The sequence below is a fragment of the Malus sylvestris genome, chromosome 3 (assembly GCF_916048215.2).
Source record: "Malus sylvestris chromosome 3, drMalSylv7.2, whole genome shotgun sequence".
Taxonomy (NCBI): domain Eukaryota; kingdom Viridiplantae; phylum Streptophyta; class Magnoliopsida; order Rosales; family Rosaceae; genus Malus; species Malus sylvestris.
In genome coordinates, this window is record NC_062262.1 from 36,585,594 (window position 1) to 36,604,231 (window position 18,638).

The 18,638-nt window shown below is 41.9% G+C and overlaps 3 protein-coding genes across 4 annotated transcripts; 1 reads left to right on the forward strand and 2 right to left on the reverse strand.

The window, feature by feature from the left end:
- The first annotated feature begins 1,918 nt into the window (after positions 1 to 1,918).
- LOC126615175 (uncharacterized) lies at positions 1,919 to 3,290 on the forward strand. The gene is made up of 3 exons (XM_050282940.1): positions 1,919 to 2,250; positions 2,358 to 2,577; positions 2,865 to 3,290. Exons 1-3 carry the CDS (start codon positions 2,045 to 2,047, stop codon positions 3,078 to 3,080), a joined length of 642 nt encoding a protein of 213 aa, XP_050138897.1. The 5' UTR covers positions 1,919 to 2,044; the 3' UTR covers positions 3,081 to 3,290.
- A 204-nt stretch (positions 3,291 to 3,494) lies between these two features.
- Positions 3,495 to 13,050, reverse strand: LOC126615174 (phospholipase A1 PLIP2, chloroplastic-like). 2 transcript variants are annotated; one of them, XM_050282938.1, is made up of 6 exons: positions 11,976 to 13,050; positions 5,344 to 5,856; positions 5,029 to 5,088; positions 4,751 to 4,929; positions 4,513 to 4,618; positions 3,495 to 4,388 (listed from the first exon to the last, which is right to left on the reverse strand). In XM_050282938.1, exons 1-6 carry the CDS (start codon positions 12,663 to 12,665, stop codon positions 3,807 to 3,809), a joined length of 2,130 nt encoding a protein of 709 aa, XP_050138895.1. In that variant the 5' UTR covers positions 12,666 to 13,050; the 3' UTR covers positions 3,495 to 3,806. The 2 variants fall into 2 exon arrangements, with proteins under 2 accessions (XP_050138895.1, XP_050138894.1); XM_050282937.1 differs by having other exon boundaries at positions 4,513 to 4,929; positions 11,976 to 13,049.
- A 1,935-nt stretch (positions 13,051 to 14,985) lies between these two features.
- Positions 14,986 to 18,430, reverse strand: LOC126616450 (dnaJ protein ERDJ3B-like). The gene is made up of 9 exons (XM_050284505.1): positions 17,945 to 18,430; positions 17,724 to 17,862; positions 17,140 to 17,254; positions 16,666 to 16,782; positions 16,437 to 16,523; positions 15,861 to 15,920; positions 15,694 to 15,771; positions 15,486 to 15,557; positions 14,986 to 15,336 (listed from the first exon to the last, which is right to left on the reverse strand). Exons 1-9 carry the CDS (start codon positions 18,174 to 18,176, stop codon positions 15,178 to 15,180), a joined length of 1,059 nt encoding a protein of 352 aa, XP_050140462.1. The 5' UTR covers positions 18,177 to 18,430; the 3' UTR covers positions 14,986 to 15,177.
- Positions 18,431 to 18,638: the final 208 nt, after the last annotated feature.

Genomic DNA, 18,638 nt, shown 5'->3' on the forward strand with positions numbered 1-18,638 from the left:
TGATTCGGGATAACAGGCTCCAGGCGAATGACTGGCTTTGTGGTGGGATTCAATAGATCCGGGCAAGTATGGCTATCAATATTGAGTCGTCTGGAGAATTTTGATTGTAGTGTATTTTATTCTGGTGTTGAAATGATGATCTTATTTGTTAGTTTATGAGTTGACATTGCCTATTTACTTAGTTATAACTTATGGAGATCATACAAAATGTTTACTTTGCCTATTTACTTAGTTATAACTTATGGAGATCATACAAAATGTTTACTTTTCCATCGTGGTTTTTCTGCAGTCGCTTAACTTTGAATTTGAACTGAGATTGTGTCTATATGAGTCTATGACTTAAACTTGCATCCCCATCTCCAATTATAAATGAACCTAGCATTTATTTGCATCAACTTAAACTGAGATTGTGTCTCTATGAGTCTATGACTTAAACTGAGATTGTGTCACTGTTGTTTCTTCATATGATTGACACCTCCTAATTTCTAATATTTGTCATAAAGTGAATTTGATGTAAATTTCATCTGCTAGTTCTCAGAGCTTTTACTGGAGTGGATTTGAGATATATATGAATTTCATCTATTATTTGTTCTGCCATTGTTGAATTTCATCTAATAATTTTTATGTATGTAGTCTATGATTGTATGTGTCTGTATGTATGTATGTATGTACTCTGTGTGTGTGGGTGTGTCCTTCCATATGGGTATGTTGATTTTGGGTGTGTCCTTCCACCTGGTTCCATAATATTGTTGGTAGTGCCAAATTGCCAACGTATATCTTCTTAATTATGTCTTTTGTGAGTTTTATATGTGAGGATGATTTAACATGCAGGCTCATACGTCTAAAGGTGCAGTGGATGGTGAAGGGCCAGCCTGGGCTCTCTTAAGAGATAATTACATTCTCACAAATCCCAAATTGAAAGACTGGGATAAGATGCCGGTAAGGATCTTTAATCACATCTTGTTAAGTGTTTCACCTGTCAAAGACACTCGCGTGCTCTCACTTAAACACGTGCGCGCATACACAATGCACTTCTAGTTGCTATTATGTATTATGGTGACACATTGTTGTAATTTGCATACAGGACACCGTTGTGGAAGATGACATTGGAAGGGTGGCTGGAGATAGTTACGATGACGATTGATGTTGTGGAACTGCACAAACGACTATGTGCTGATTGTTTCCTAGGCATACTTTTTGTAAACATGACGTGTTATCCTTATTGCTACTGCACAAGAGGAATTTTGTTTTCGATTTTCATTAATGTTATAAATGAGTGCTCTATGATACGATTAGCGAAAATATCCTGTTTTTCTTGCTTATTATGTGCAAAATTTTCATTTACCTTCATAAGATTTTGGAGAAGCAGCTCGCAGAAACAACGAATTTATACCTGCAGTTTGCGAGCGAAGCGGAATGTGTATTCGCGTAGATTACAATAATGTACAACAAAACACCAGATTTCTTTTTTTTTTTTTGGAAAGAAACACCAGATTTCTTAGCATTCAAAAGGCGTAACCTGTAATCCGAAGGAAACTACATTTTATCCTACAACTGAAAGGACGGTGCAAAATTTATTGACGTTAAGGAACTGAGACAAAATTTATTTTTCCATATATTCATTTTGATATTTAAAAAAAATAAATTAAAATATAATAATAATAATAATTTATTGTTAGTCCAGCTTCTTAGTCCGACACTGCACCAAACGCTTCACTAAGCTAGTCCAGCTTAGTCTAGTCTAAGCCAGTCCAGTTTAGTCTCTGAAGCTAGTCTAGTCCAAGACAGTCCGGTGCAACAAACGCACCCTCAACGTATATGAAATGGGCCTCTGGCTAAATGCTAGCTTTAGGTGAATCACCAACTTTTCGATCAGATCAGATTGGTGAATCCAACGGTCAGGAATAAAACTAGAAAGAAGCAAAGCAACAACCATTCGCCAATTCCAGTCTCCAGAGGAAAATAAAATAGTGAGAGAAAGAAAGTAGATAAAGCAAGCTTCATTCCTTCAATCCTTCAATCCTTCAATCGCTTGCGAATTGCGATGGCTTGGTTGACTCGATTCCTGGCAGCCGTGGCTTTCTTGGCCATCGGAGTGATATTCTCCCCGGAGACCTTTGGGTCGAAATCGGACGGTCTGAAATCGCCCACCCTCTCCACCTACCTAAAGCTGGCACATCTGCTCTGTTTCTCCACCGCATTCGGCGCCGCTCTCTGGGTCACCTTCATAGGCGGCATCATCATGTTCAAGTATTCATTTTTTATCTTCTCTTGAATTTCCATTTTTGTCAGTAATTTTGTATTTTGTTCAACGGAGAAGAATAGATTGGTTGATTGATTGATGAATTGGAAAATAGGAATCTTCCGCGGCATCAGTTCGGGAATCTTCAGAGCAAGATGTTTCCGGCGTACTTCACGATGGTGGGGATATGCCTTGCAGTATCAGCTGGGTCGTTTGGGTATTTGCATCCGTGGAGCTCTTCCTCGGTTGCCGACAAGTACCAGCTCGGCTTTTTGCTCTCTGCCTTCGCATTCAATCTCACCAATCTCTTCGTCTTCACTCCCATGACCATCGAGGTAATTGCTAGTTGCTAATTGCTTCATAACTTGCAAATTCAGTTTAGTGCTTGTTTACTGACTTGCAATACTGTGTGTCTGTCTGTCTGTCTGTGTGCGGATTAGGTAGATAAAATGTATCCCAACTCCGTCTGTGTGTTAATTTGGTTAAAGTAGCTACCACTCACAGTGAAGTTCGTTTGGTGAAGTTCGTTTATTTGGACCATAGCATGCGCATGTCATCACCGTCTATCATGGTGCTGCGTTAACTCAAATGTAATTGTGGTTGTGGTGGCTGACGGGTGCAGATGATGAAGCAAAGGCATAAGGTGGAGAGGGAGCAGAACATTGGGGAAGAAGTTGGATGGTCAAAGAATGTGCAAGTTGCAAAGGTAAACCCAAAACTGGCAGCCATGAATAAGAAGTTTGGTATGATTCACGGGCTATCATCTCTTGCCAACATCTTCGCATTTGGCAGCCTTGCTATGCACTCGTGGTACTTGGCTGCTAGAATTGATCTCTAAGAAAATAAAACCCCAACTTCCCCTTTTCTATGGGGGCTTTCTTCTCGGTTTCCGAAAACAACACACTTAAGATGATGTATACTTGCTTCTTGTTTTGGTAGGCAATTGTTGAGTCCGTTCCGCTCATTCAAAGACATTATATGGCTATCGAAAATTTGTTCTTGCCACCAATAGCATCTTTTAGTGATGAATAAAAATGACTTTGTAATATTTCCATGTTGTGCATTCAAACGATCTTGGCAAGAGTCAAGTTTCACGTGAATTGTGAGCTATAACTGGCGACTTTCGGCCAGTTTTGCAAATTTCCTCCCAAAACATCATAAATTGATTTAATCAGTTTTGTCTTACTGTCATAAAAATAAATTTGGTGGCCTAAGCTGAATGATAATGATGATGATGATGATGATGATGATGTCTTTGTATGTGTATCCATTGCTAATTTATATTATCTTGTTTACACAACAATAAGAGTATCCATCCAGCTTCACGTTTATCATCTCTCTGAGAAATGTGAATGAAACAAAAAACACCCTCACCCACCCTGGTCACCCTGGACCCGGATTTTGCTTACTATTACGAATATGCAAACAAATTGAATAAAGAATCATCTATCCTTCTGCCACCCAACCACAACCACCACCCATGTGCACAAGTAATAGTCCCGTCCACAAGCATGTAACATGCATCGCCCGCCTACCTGATGCCTCGTAACCTCATGCTGGTTCGTCACCGGAAACTGATGATGCTGTATGCCCCCAAGACTAACAATCGCGCTGGTACCAAAAGCACCACAAACAAATGCATGTGCCACGATGCAACAATTCTACCGAACCGTTTCAACGACTCTCTCCCCGTCCGTAATACGCCAGAAAAGTTTAATTGCTCTCGCCTCAGGTTGATTGAGGCAACAGTCCTTCCCACAATCACACCTCCTGCATGCACGCTCCGGGGTGCTATCAAGGGCCACCACACCTTGCGGCGCTGTTGTCTCCTAGACTTCCTAATCTGGTTAAGCTCTTGCCGAATTACCCCACGAACAGATTTTAAATAAGAATTCACATCATGATCTCTTTGAATGGTTCCTTCTGAACCATATGCAGACCGGTCACTTAGGATCTCGAGTGGGTGTGGTGAGTTTAGGAATACCAACTGTGCAGCGCGGAGCTGCCTCTCTGCATCACTGCCATCAGACAGTGGGCAGCTTAGAAGATATAGACCACTGCCTGATGGAAGAAGATGATGATTTGGGGAGAATTTCTCATCTGGTTGAAGAATCAGGAGCTCCCCCATTGGAGAATACAGTAGCTTCTGTTTTGAGGAAAGACAAAAATGATCAGACACAGATATCAAAATCAGGGGAACAATGAAACGGATAAATCCAATGTTCTTCTGTTCTCCTATTACGATCTTTCTGAGACAGTACCATTCTTACCTGGTTATTGAGACAGGGATGATTCCGAAAGTTCCCATTCAAAGCCTTGAGAAGCTCTGCCACATGATTTGGGTAATTGCAAGAGAAGGCACGGGGTACAATGTCTCTGTGCAACATAATAGACTGAACATGACTTCGTGGTAATCCAAGCTTGCGAAGCAATTGATAACCTCCACACATGATGGATGGTGCACCAAAAGTAATAACAGGAAGCAGTGAAGAAACTGGCACTTCCAACCGTATAAGCAACATGAGATTTATTAGTAGTGCCAAGCTTCCCCCTAGAGAATGCCCAGTAAAACGAAATGTTGCATGGTCACCATGAGATTTGAGGTGGGCATGGACTTCAGGCAGCATCTGTTTGTAAATCCCTTTCGCAGCCTCGTATATGCCTCTATGCACAAGCACATCCAGTCCCTAGGAAAAAGAAGATTATTCAATAAGTAATTACTTCTCATACAAACAAGGTCAATACTAATACTAGGAAAACTAAAGAAATTATGGAAACGGATTAACCTCAAACTGAATGGGCTCAAAAAGTAGATTTGCTTGCCAGGATGCTAGTGATTCAGACCCCTGCAAATCATATAGATTGGAAGTCAAATATAGGAAAGAAGATACCAAATATTAAGAAAACAAAATGAGCTGATAAGTAAATCATAAAACTGGGGAAAGTTCCCTGAAACAGATGTATAAAACCACAATATGTTCCCCCTTTTTAACTGTTAATAGAAAGAAAATTATTCGAAATGCCCCAACATGCTCGGCCCTTGAGGGATGCATAAATATTGTATAGTAAATAAGAGTGGGCCCTTTGATCGGTTTTCTTACCTGAATGACAAAGAATCTGGTGCCGCTTTGATCATCATCGCATACGAACCATTCACAAGGTGATGAAAGTGTTGAATTTAAGTCATCTGCAACAGCCTGCTTTACTTCTTCCTTTGCAGCAACCACGGCTGTAACTGAGTCGGTGGTTGCCATTAAAGAAGCCACTTCTGAGTTCATCCTATTAACAGCTTCGCTTCTTTCACTGCCTTCTTCAGAGAGATCTTTATCTGCCTCAGTCTCTGAGGATTTGAATGGAAGTATGCTCCTTGTTTGAGAATGCAGATAAGAAGCTGCAGAAGCAGCAATTTGATAAGCAGCAAATGGACTTATTTGATATCCATTGTTCTTTTGCTCCTTTATTTCCCCATCTTCTTCCCTGTCTTCCTCAAGGTTTTTTTCAGTTTCTTGAATTTCAGCTGACACCTGGTCCTCCTCGGTTTTAGCAGCCAATTCCTTCTTCTCTACTGACGAAGTAACAAAACGAAAACCATAACTTCTTAGGAGATTTCCTGTCTGAATTTGAAATAAATCAAGTAAGTTCTTATGCATGTAGCCTGTATATAGGAATTGGATTGGTTGACGGAAATGAGATAAATGAGATGGTTTATCAACCCAAGAAAATATGAGAGTCCAAAGTGATTCCCTGATATAGAGTAAGATGTAATTATAGCATCCGATACATATCATATCATGATTCATGACCCTCAAGTGATTAAGGATCCAGTAGCGCCATCAAACGAGTAAATAATGCAAACAACAGAACATGAGATTTGAGTGATGCCATTTGAATTACACGATTAAGCATCAATGCACCACGCCTTGATGAAAAGAAGGTTGATGTATAAACTTGACCTTAGTACAGAAAAGTTCCTAACCGAGGTAGGCAACTAATATCTATTGAATCACATTCCTATCAAATGCAGAATTCGCTACCTCAGAAACACCTCAAACGAATACAAAAACACAAACAACAAGAACAGATTTTCAAATCTCAAAAGGCCAAAATTGCTGGATTCTCATGGGAAAGCAAAACATAATTTTCCCACGCATCCGGCGTGTTGTGTGACCGCCGTATGCCACTGAAGCTCAAGGGAAAATTTTATAGGACGGCAATAAGGCCGGCGATGCTGTATGGCACAGAATGTTGGGCGGTGAAACATCAACACGTACACAAAATGGGTGTAGCGGAGATGAGGATGCTTCGTTGGATGTGTGGGCACACGAGAAAGGATAAGATTAGGAATGAGGATATCCGGGGTAAAGTAGGAGTAGCCGAAATTGAAGGAAAGATGAGAGAAAATCGGTTACGGTGGTTTGGACATGTGCAAAGAAGGCCTACTGACGTTCCGATTAGAAGATGCGACTATGGGACAGAGGTTCAGGGCCGAAGGGGTAGAGGAAGACCTAGGAAAACTTTGGAAGAGACTCTAAGAAAAGACTTAGAGTACTTGGATCTAACGAAGGACATGACACAGGATCGAGCACAATGGCGTTCTAAGATTCATATAGCCGATCCCACTCAGTGACTTGGATTTTCCAAGTCTCCAACCGAGAAGTTTTCCTCACTCGGGAAATTAAGGGAACACTACCCCAACCTACATGCTCCACTCAGAAAGCTTCAACATACAAGCTTTAACAAAAGAAAATTCAAAGAACTTAGCGAAGAAGGCTTTGGTGTATTTAACACAATACGTTGAAATGAAGGAAAGCTTATTTATTGATATCCCCGATAAGCTACAAATATGTACATATACATGAGTCAAAATAAGCACACAAGAGGGAGCCTTCATAAAGGTTGCTTAGGAGAAGTCTCAGCAGTCGGTAGAGCCCTAGAAAGAGAAGGCACCGGAGGGGGATCATTTGGAGCCTCAGTACTGGACAGAACCCTAGAAGGAGGAGGCATCAGAGGTTGATCATTTGGAGCTTCATTACGCGGTACAGCCCCAGAAGACGAAGGCAATAAATGCCTTTGGAACAAACCCACAAATCTCTGATGATCAAGTAAAACCTGACCATCAGTTTCCTTCATCTGGTCAAGCTTCCTCTTCATGTTTGTAGCATAGTCATGTGCGAGCCGGTGCAACTGTTTATTCTCATGCTTGAGCCCTCTAATCTCCTGTTTGAGACTCATCACTTCAGCCGCCAATGATTCAACTTGGCGGGTTCGAGCAAATAGGCGTTGGGCCATATTAGACACAGAACCTGCACACTGAACACTGAGAGCCAGCGAATCCTTAACAGCTAACTCATCAGACCGTTTGGAAAGTAGTCTGTTATCTTTGGGAGTGAGAAGGTTCCTGGCCACCACCGCAGCGGTCATATCATTCTTCATCACAGAATCCCCAACGGTAAGAGGACCAGTAGGGGAAACGAAGGATGGGCGCCATATGTTGTCTGGAGAAGGCGGGGCTGCCTCTTCAACAAGGTTCAAGTCAAAACGACGGTCGGAGGGGCCAGACATTTTCAAAGGTGTTGAAGAGAGAAGAGGTCGGATAAATCAAGATCTTAGAAGTGCAAGAATGAAGCTTCTACTGGTGGAGATTCAAGTGTGCTTTGGAACTTAATGCCAGCCCCTATAAAAATCTGCACTCGACGAAGCTTCAGAAATCGAAGAGGCGTTTGCTTTCTCAAAAGCTGGGCTGCTTAGAGATCACGAGGGTTGATCTCAGAAATCGAAGAGGCGTTTGCTTTCTCAAAAGTTGGGCTGCTCAAAGACCACGAAGGCCGATCTTAAAAATCGAAGATGCGCTCGCTTTCTCAAAAGCTGGGCTCCCCAGAGACCACGAGGGCCGATCTCAGAAATCGAAGAGGCACCTACTTTTCCAGCCTTTTCCAGCCTTGTCAGCACCTGTCACACGCACACTCAGTTTTGCGGAAATTATGGGCATTCTGTCAAAGACTTCTGGGGAAGTAGAAAACACATGAATCTTACTGTTCAATCACCCACTTCCCACACGCAACAATAGCTCATGGGTACCACAGATAACTTTGCCAAAGTTCTCTGCCAAAGTTCTCTGCCAAAGTTGAGCACGTGAAGCTTGCAGCTCCCACTACATCGCTCTGACCAAGAAGGGTAAAAGAATAGCAAAGAAACAGCACTAACAAAGTTTAGACCCATAAATTTTGAAGGTCTAGCTACCATATTATTACCCACAAGGGTAAAGGAACAGTACCACTGTTGGATAATTGGAAAGTCCCTGTGTGTCAACCTCTGTGCTCCGTGGTAAGGTAGACTAGCAAACATGCCCAACCTTTACTCACATTCGAGAAAACACTCCCAATAAGATTGCTTGCTCCAAAATCGAAGAGGCACCGTCCTCCGAATCTCGAGAGCCAGACTCCCAACATGACTACTTTCTTAAAAATCGAAAAGAGGGTAAAGGAACAGTACCATTGCTGGATAATTGGAAAGTCCCTGTGTGTCAACCTCTGTGCTTCGTGGCAAGGTAGACTAGCAAACATGCCCAACCTTTACTCACATTCGAGAAAACACTCCCAACAAGATTGCTTGCTCCAAAATCGAAGAGGCACCGCCCTCCGAATCTCGAGAGCCAGACTCCCAACATGATTACTTTCTCAAAAATTGAAGAGACACTGCTCCCCGAATCTCGAGAGCCAGACCCCTAGCATGATTGCTTTCTCAAAAATCGATGAGGCATCGTTCTCCGAATCAATCGAAGAGGCGCTCGCTTTCTCAAAAGCTGGGCTGCTTAGAGACCACGAGGGCCGATCTCAGAAATCGAAGAGGCACCTACTTTTCTAGCCTTGTCAGCACCTGTCACACGCACACTCAGCTTTGCAGAAATTATGGGCATTCTGTCGAAGACTTCTGGTGAAGTAGAAAGCACATGAATCTTACTGTTCAATCACCCACTTCCCACACGCAACAATAGCTCATGGGTACCACAAATAACTTTGCCAAAGTTCTCTGCCAAAGTTGAGCACGTGAAGCTTGCAGCTCCCACTACATCGCTCTGACCAAGAAAGGTAAAAGAATAGCAAAGAAACAGCACTAACAAAAGTTTAGACACATAAATTTTGAAGGTCTAGCTACCATATTATTACCCACAACTGTAAAGGAACAGTACCACTGCTGGATAATTGGAAAGTCCCTGTGTGTCAACCTCTGTGCTTCGTGGTAAGGTAGACTAGCAAACATGCCCAACCTTTACTCACATTCGAGAAAACACTCCCAATAAGATTGCTTGCTCCAAAATCGAAGAGGCACTGTCCTCCGAATCTCGAGAGCCAGACTCCCAACATGACTACTTTCTCAAAATCGAAGAGAGGGTAAAGGAACAGTACCATTGCTGGATAATTGGAAAGTCCCTGTGTGTCAACCTTTGTGCTTCGTGGCAAGGTAGACTAGCAAACATGCCCAACCTTTACTCACATTCGAGACAACACTCCCAACAAGATTGCTTGCTCCAAAATCGAAGAGGCACCGCCCTCCGAATCTCGAGAGCCAGACTCCCAACATGATTACTTCCTCAAAAATCGAAGAGACACTGCTCTCCGAATCTCGAGAGTCATACCCCCAGCATGATTGCTTTCTCAAAAATCGAAGAGGCATCGTTCTCCGAATATCGAGAGCCAGATACCACAGACCACTTTTTCAAAGTGCTCTGACAGAGTTAAAACATGTGAAACTGGCAGCTCCCACTACCGTGCTATGACCAAGCAGGGTAAAGGAATAGCATTACTACTTGTTGTTAGGGAGACTCCTATATATGTCGACCTCCATCCCCAACGGACAGGCAGACCTGCAAAAATGCTCAACCCTTCATCATATCTGAGAGGGCACTCCCAACGAAGCCTTTCGAAATATTCAGCTTTCTTTCCTCCCGATAATACCTCTGCAAACAAGCTATACTAGAGCAAGAATATCTCATATCATCAGGGTTAAAAGCAAGAGTATCCCATATCATGCTTTTTCCCTGTCTTTTCTTTTGGCCTTGTTTTTACCTGCAAGACAAGGAGAAAGAGAGCAATCAGTCAGCACTTGGAATCAAGCTTCCAGCCAGGAACTGACTGCCTGGAACCCCTTACCTGATTACTTACCTGGCATTGCTCTCGAGTACTCATCTTCAACATCTTATGTTTCCAGGGAAGATTCCGCATCTGCTTGAGGAACAGATAGGGCAAGTGCGAAGGATACAAGGAAGCATGTGGAGACAAGCGTAACAGCACACGTGCCGATACATTCATTACTCTGTCAAAAGCAAAAGTATCCCATATCAGCAGGGTGGAACGTACTCTAGATTTGATGGACTTGTTTTGACCCTCAAATTCTTCAGTCGGCCTTATACTCTGGAGGAAACCAGAAAACCCTCCAGCTCAGTTCAAGAATAAGCCTGTGGAAAGTTACTTCTTCAAAAGCAAAAATATCTCATATCATCTCTTCTCATTTTTCTTCTCTTTATCCTTCATGCTGCTGCAAGATGGGGAGAAGGTGAACAATCAGTCGGAGCTCTGATTGCTTACCTTGTCTGTCACCTCTTTCAGCAGACCCCCTAGCTCGGCGACTTGGGGGACTCCTACTACATGGTTTGTATCGCGCTTGACCAAGCCTGAAACTACAAGTAAGCTTCAAGTGAAATTGATACATTACCTTGTGCATCTCCACCAGTTAAAGATACCACCCCTGGATGGAGGAAGAGTACTTCCAGAGAAGATGCCACATCTACCTATGAGACAGATAAGGCAAGTCAAGACTATACCACACTCCGATACTTAGAAGTTTCGTGATTACGAGATCATTCTCCCACAATATTTCCTAATGTCATTTGTACTAAATCATTCACTTGTACTCACTAAATGAGAGCTTGAACCTATGTACTTGTGTAAACCCTTCACAATTAATGAGAACTCTTCTATTCCGTGGACGTAGCCAATCTGGGTGAACCACGTACATCTTGTGTTTGCTTTCCTATCTCTATCCATTTATATACTTATCCACACTAATGACCGGAGCAATCTAGCGAAGATCACAAAAAGCGATCGTTTTCGCTACCTAAGATCTATCTTGCAAGAGAACGGAGAATTAGATGAAGATCTCAACCATAGAATACGAGCTGGATGGAAAGAGTGCATCCGGCGTGTTGTGTGACCGTCGTAGGCCACTGAAGCTCAAGGGAAAATTTTATAGGACGGCAATAAGGCTAGCGATGTTGTATGGCACAGAATGTTGGGTGGTGAAGCATCAACACGTACACAAAATGGGTGTAGCGGAGATGAGGATGCTTCGTGGGATGTGTGGGCACACGAGAAAGGATAAGATTGGGAATGAGGATATCCGAGGTAAAGTAGGAGTAGCCGAAATTGTAGGAAATATGAGAGAAAATCGGCTCCAGTGATTTTGAACATGTGCAAAGAAGGCCGACTGACGCTCCGGTTCGAAGATGTGACTACGGGACAGAGGTTCAGGGCCGAAGGGGTAGAGGAAGACCTAGGACAACTTTGGAAGAGACTCTAAGAAAAGACTTAGAGTACTTGGATCTAACGGAGGACATGACACAAAACCGAGCGCAATGGCGTTCTAGGATTCATATAGCCGACCCCACTTAGTGGGAAAAGGCTTTGTTGTTGTTGTTGTATATTGGGAATGGGAATGATGAATGATGTGTGCGTACCTGGATTTTAGGAATGGAATAAGCTAAGTTCACCAAGTACGACATTTGACCATACAACCTCGCCTCCGCCAACGAAACCTTCCTAAGCAACCGACTAAACGTATCTTTATCAAACTCGGCCTCCTCTGAAACACTACAACAATCATTTTCGTCATCGTCTTCCTCCGAGTCAGCCTTCCCATTTCTGTCATCATCATCCACCACGGTTTTTCCATCTTCCCTGGGCAGCTCTGCAACGCCGCCAATCTTGCCCCCCTGCTGTTCCTCTCTCCTGGGTAGAGAGAGAGACCTCACGTGCAAAATCTTCAAAACCCAGTTCCCACTTTGACCGTCCGACGCCCTGGACGCACTCTGGCGCTCCTCCTCCGCCTCCGCCTCCTCTTCCTCCTTAGAGGGCAAGGGGACGGCGTCGTCGAGAGCCATCCCATTGTAGGCAGGTCCACCTCTTCTTGCTGCTCCAGGCCATAAGAATTTCAGAGGGTGCTTTAAAGAGAATCTGGAAAACGGCGTCGTCCTTTTCTGAACCGCGGTTGCTGTGGACTTGTCAATCCCAGATGGAGAGGAGCGGCCAATGGCGCTCACCTGAGATGGAGATGGGCTCGCACGGATATCGAGGGCTGCAGCCGCTGAGATGGTGGAAGATATGCCGTGTATCCCTGGCGCAGTTGTTTTCAGACAAAGGCCATCCATTTATGAGTCTCCCTGCTTCCTTCTCTTCCTTTCCTCTTCTTTTGTGTATGTAGAGAACAAATATGATTATGGGGATTTTGGTTTGATTTCCCAAAACACGTAAACAAATAAAAAAACCTGAAAGGCGTTAACCTACAATTTACAAATAAGTAAAGTCTTTGAATTTAAATTTGGGTGAATCGTCTGTGTTTCTTTCTTGCACGAAGCTACAGGAAATGGAATTGAGAGAGAAAGAGAAAGAGAAAGGGGCCCTTTAAGGAGAGAGGGAAAGAGAGACGAAGAAGACGAAGAAGACGAAAGAAAACAAAGGAAAGAAAACAAAGGGGAAGGGGGTTTGTAATTTTGGTAGTTTTGTGAAACCCCAGCTGCCCACCAACTTTACAAACCATGCTCTTTTTCAACCTTCTCGCAACTGTATATTTAATATTTTTTTTAGTATAAACGATAGTTTATATAAATGCACACGGCACAAATGAACTCAAATCTCTTTTAGAGTAGCGAGCAAAATTATAGTCATTGCATAGAAATAGAAAGGTTTGGAAAGATGATAATGATTCAGTAATGTATTAGCATATCTAAGTTGGTGGACAGCGGAGGCCTAGTCTAAACTAACAAGTGCTAATTTGATTATGATTATGATTACAAGTAATAATTATGTATTAGGGAATATAGAAGTAATAGTATTATACTAGCTAGCGGCACACACAAAGTATGTGAGAAAATTTTTTATTTTTTATTTTGAAATAAAAGGAGATATGAAGAGAGTGATAGAGAATGTAGGATTGAGAATTTTTTTTTTAATTAAAAATATATTAGGATTATATGTAGGTAAAGTTTTGAAAAAAAAAACAAAATTTAGTTGTGTAAAATTACATTTTAGCCTTATATTTCTTATTCATGTTCTATTTTAATTAGAGAATTAAACTGATAATTTCATATGATTTTAGTTGACAATGAATGTTTTATTAATTAGTAGAGATTATAAGTCCAAAGAGTCCACCAGCATCATCGTGATTTGTCATATCACATGGGTGGGGTGGGGTGGGCTGGCGAAATCATGGAAGCAACAGGAAGAAAGAAGAAGAAGGTATCTTATACGAAAGCGCGTGGTCGGGTCGGGTAGGCCCCTTCCTTCTATCTCCTTTTGATTGAGTCTCTGTCCGTTGGTCTCTCTAATTCAAACCTTTTTTTTTTTAAAAAAAGACTTGGATTTTTTCCACACATCTCTTTCCTCTCCCTCTCCTGAAAAAGAGTAGCTAAATTCTAAACTGTAATGGTAAAAATCCATAAATTCCAAAATCCAATACAAACTACGGATCATACGAGTGACGTGTCTTAAAAAAGGCTCTATCTTTGTTTCTTTGTTTCGCTACACAACAAAGTAGGGAAGGAACAAAACAAAAGTGGACTAGATTGATTGAATGGAATACATATCCCGTACGTACCTACTCTCAAACAGACACCGACTCTCCAGGATCTCATGCAATTGCGTCTCCTACATTTGACACGTGTCCATGACCCACAGAGAGAGGTCTCTCAATACTTCGATTCATGAAACTATTTTTCTAATTCGTAATTAAGGCAAGGATATTCACACGTGGTAATTAATAGTTGTGCATATGGTTTGTTAAGCTAAGAAAAACGGTGGAGCCAGATTTTAGGCAAAGCCAATTTATTAGACCAGAAAAAAGGGTGAATAGAGCTTTACCTCCTTAATGTGTGTTGGGCACTAGGCAAACACACCTAATTCTGATTTGTGACGTATCCTTAAAGTTTAAAATGCATTACTACTCGTCGCTCAGTCTGGCTGTCAAATATTTCTCACTTCACTTGAGATTTTAAAACTTTTAAGGGATTTTGAGGACAAGTTTCGAGGTTTTGTTATTTTCCTTATTGGGGTTCAGTAGTAATTCAACAAGTTGTGTTAGAAAGTTGGCAGACTTTTAATATCGCACAACACAAGCATCAAAGAGTCTGCTTGCTTTCCTTTGTAGCTGAGAAAGTCAAATTGGGATGGCAATTTGGAAAAGTCAGCAGCCTGCAAGTAGTAGTGAGTTTAGTCTTGAGTCATGAGTGGGTGGAATAAGGAAGGTAGCTCATCTGGTCCCATCCATTCTAGTCAAAATTATGCGCCACCTTCGCCATCTCCAACTTCCAACCAAAACTTTACCCAAATCCATATCTAACAACAGTTGGATGCCAGGCCCAATTCATGATCCAGTTTAAGAGCTCTATCTCTCTCTCTCTCTCTCTCTCTCTCTCTCTCTGTGGCTATGATTTTGAATGAACAACGCTTTACCGGCATACCACACAAATGATATAACTACAGCAACAAATAATCTTTTTATCATAAAATGTTTTACTCTGTTAGCTAAACTCAGGAGGAGAGGAGGGGCTCGGGGCTCAAACAAGAACTCAGGGCCTTCTTAAGGTCTCTCAAGATGTTACAATTGGAACACATTTTAAACTAACAAAACAAAAACAAAATTATATATCCTCTATACCTACCTGCTTAGCCCAGAACCGCCTTGATCTTTGTCTTCTGATCTTCTGTTAGTGAGTTCGGGAATAGAACCTCAAATGTTACATACAAATCTCCTTTCTTGTTGCTGAAATGTAGAGGCATCCCTTCCCCCTTGAATTTCCTCACTTCCTTGGGCCTTGTAATTCCCTGCATCGTTATCAACGTAAACCTCAGTCTAACTTGTACTATTTTATGAATCCCCTTCCTTCCCCATGGAAATTTTAAATGTAGCAAAGCATGACATATTTTAAAGCAATTTTCCCTATAGGTAACAAGTACATGCTATGCTGACTCACCTTTGAGCTAATGTCCACCAGATGATCATCAAGGTGCTTAACAGTCTTCTCAAAGCCAACAAGAGCTTGAACCTGTATATACATTACATTGTAAGCCCAAGAAATCAACTCCACATTCTACAACCTAAAAACTTGTATGTCCAATTTTAAGGTCCTTATGCTAGCTGCAACTTATTAAACCCAACACAGAAATTAATTTGGGTCATACCAGTGTGATAGTGATAGTTGTGTGTAAGTCGTTGCCTTCCCTTTTGAACAGGTCGTGAGCTGCTGTGCGGATGCGGAACTGCAAAAAAATTGTGGACAATTATTGCCAGAACATGGCCCATGGATGTTCTATTTACTAAACCAAGGTGGCAAGGTCATAGAACTAACTTTTAGATCTCCAGGTTCTCCATCAATTATAGGCTCACCATCTTCATAGAAGACCACCTCCTGTAAAAAGCCAGAATTTTTCTCATCCGAATCAGGCAGGAGTATACTAACAAGAGCAACCATAGCCAGGACACTTTCAACTTTACAAAAGAGAACCCAGTTTCATAAAACTTATACTCATGAATTGGATTTGAAGCAATATCAACCAGTTTCATAAAACTTACACTCACTAACTGGATTTGAAGCAATATCAACCAGTTTCATAAAACTTACACTCATGAACTGAATTTGAAACAATATCAAGCCGTTCCATAAATCTTACATATAATATAAATAAAATAAAAGTTACTGCTCAGAACAAAAGCTTATATTTCAGAATATTCAGAATGATACTCTAAAATCAGGAATCAACAGGAATTGAAACACCAACATACACTTAATATGAGGCAGTACACGGAAACACTGGGAAGAGATTTTCAAATATGTGCACAAGGAAGAAGTTATCTATTGTTAACTGGCATAAGCAAATTGACAGAACTAATAAGTTTCAAAAGAAAATGAAGAATGAAATCTTACTTGCCCATCTTGCATCCCTTTCTCAATATCAACAGTGACGAAATATCCCTCCCTTTCATATTTGACATTGGGACACTGGTCACAGACCTGAAAGAGCATAACAAAGTATGTAAGAATGGTAGTAGCATGATAGCCAGTGAAACTAGTTGAAGAAAGGGACAGGGAAACAAAAAATATAGAAATGCACTCAGAAGACTTCGTTGGAAGAAACGATTGTTGAAGCATATACCTGTTCTGTCATCTGTTGGAACATCCCTGGACCGATTTGCCTGTGATAGACCTCATTTCTGCAGTTACAACGTCTCTTGCCTGGTGCTGGTTTCAGAATGTTCTTCTCCCTCCAAACCTGATAAAGAGAGTGTAAAGTCATACAGAGAGAAATGGAAAGATCCAGCAGCCTACAGGCTTGGAAAACTTGGTTTCTCTTGCATGTAATGAATGTAGAAACAAGATGTCAGAACGACACAATACATCGAAAAGCAGTGACCATATCAGAGAGAGAGAGAGAGAGACTAGTGATGCCATGCAGTTGGCTACCACTAAAACTTCATTTTCATTATATATTGTTTTCCGTCATGGTTGATATGCACGGGTGAACAACTTCATATCTATCACAATGCATGAAGAATGCTTAATATCAGATACCGGATGACAGCCATGCATATTCTTAATTGAGAGCTAAAAAGCTATACATGTCTCTTGCCTTTAATGAGCCTCCCATATAGAGGTCTTCCAATGTTGCGTCCAATTCAACGACTACATCATCTCCCTTGATGATTCTATCTTCTTCTTCCGAAGGGCGTCCGCCACCAAAAAACCTACATGAAACAAAAAAAAGTGAGTGTATGAAAAGTGCAACAAGTACAGCTATTTGTGTGGTCCCCTCACCCACATCTTGGGGTTCCTTGCTTTCTCATCATTTGGCAACTCCCAGTTCTCTATATGTACAATTTAACCCACATTATGGTAAAATCTAGATATAGCTCAACATGGACTGAATTGGATAAACCACGATCAATCAGTGTTCGTGTGGTTCCACGGTCTCTATCTCATTGAATAGTTATTCAGAATCAACACCAGCTACCTTCTTTTAAATAAGTAACTAAACTCGCACATAGCACCCACAGTCCATAGATTAGAGACATTACATCTCAAAATTCTAGTTTTTCAGTTTTTAATTGGTGTAGTTAGCTAACATGAACAAAACTATGATGTGAAGTGAGTAATTATATGGATTATGGAGTAATGAAACTGAAAAGTAAAGCAATAAAATTGAATGAAACATACTCGGAAAAGATGTCGTTGATGTTCATTCCCATGCCGCCGCCACCACCTCGGCCTCCAGTAGCGGCATGCTGTTTCAGACCCTCTTCTCCGTACCTATCGTATATGCTCCTCTTCTCGCTATCCGAAAGCACTTCGTATGCTAATCAAATCAATCAATCATTATCATTGATTATTATTAGCTCGAAAATAATTGAGATTTGAGAAGGAAGGAAGCGAAGTACCGTTGTTAATGTCGGCGAATCGTTTGTTGGCCTCTTCGTTGCCGGGGTTCTTATCAGGATGGTACTTCAAGGCGAGCTTCCGGTAAGCCCTCTTGATCTGCTCGTCGGAGGCTCCCTTGGGCACCTGCAGTATTTCATAATAGCTCTTCCCTGCGGCCGCAATGACGGCGGCGACAGCAAAGCAGAGGAAGAAGAGGAACACAAGTACAACCTTGGTTCTCTGATGCGCCATTGCAAGGAAAGATTAGGGGTTGGATGGTGGATCTCCCCTGACCACTCAAACTCTCTCTTTCCGATTGAATTCTCGGCGGACAGCGGGTCCAAGGGTCTCCGTCCTCTTCTTCCTCCTGAGAGTCCTCCTCTCCCGGCAGCAGGAAGGCGTGGGATGGAGTTCGTTGGTCCGTTGGTTAAGTGATGTGATTTCCTTTCCAGTTTCCAACACAAAACTCTGAAACCCACTTTTTCGTCAATTCAATTTTTGTGTTTTGCGTCAAACCATTTGTATTTTGCAACGTGTTTTCCTCCAAAATTGGCCAATCACGTTGAGCGTATGGTTGTTCCACCCAATCACCGTCTGCCACGTCGGATACGCTTTCCTTGATGCGCATTCCTGGAACCGGACTGGAGGCCGTGACGACGACGACGATGCTATTTATTTTGTAGATCCGATGGACACGTCGAAAATGATGTTTGG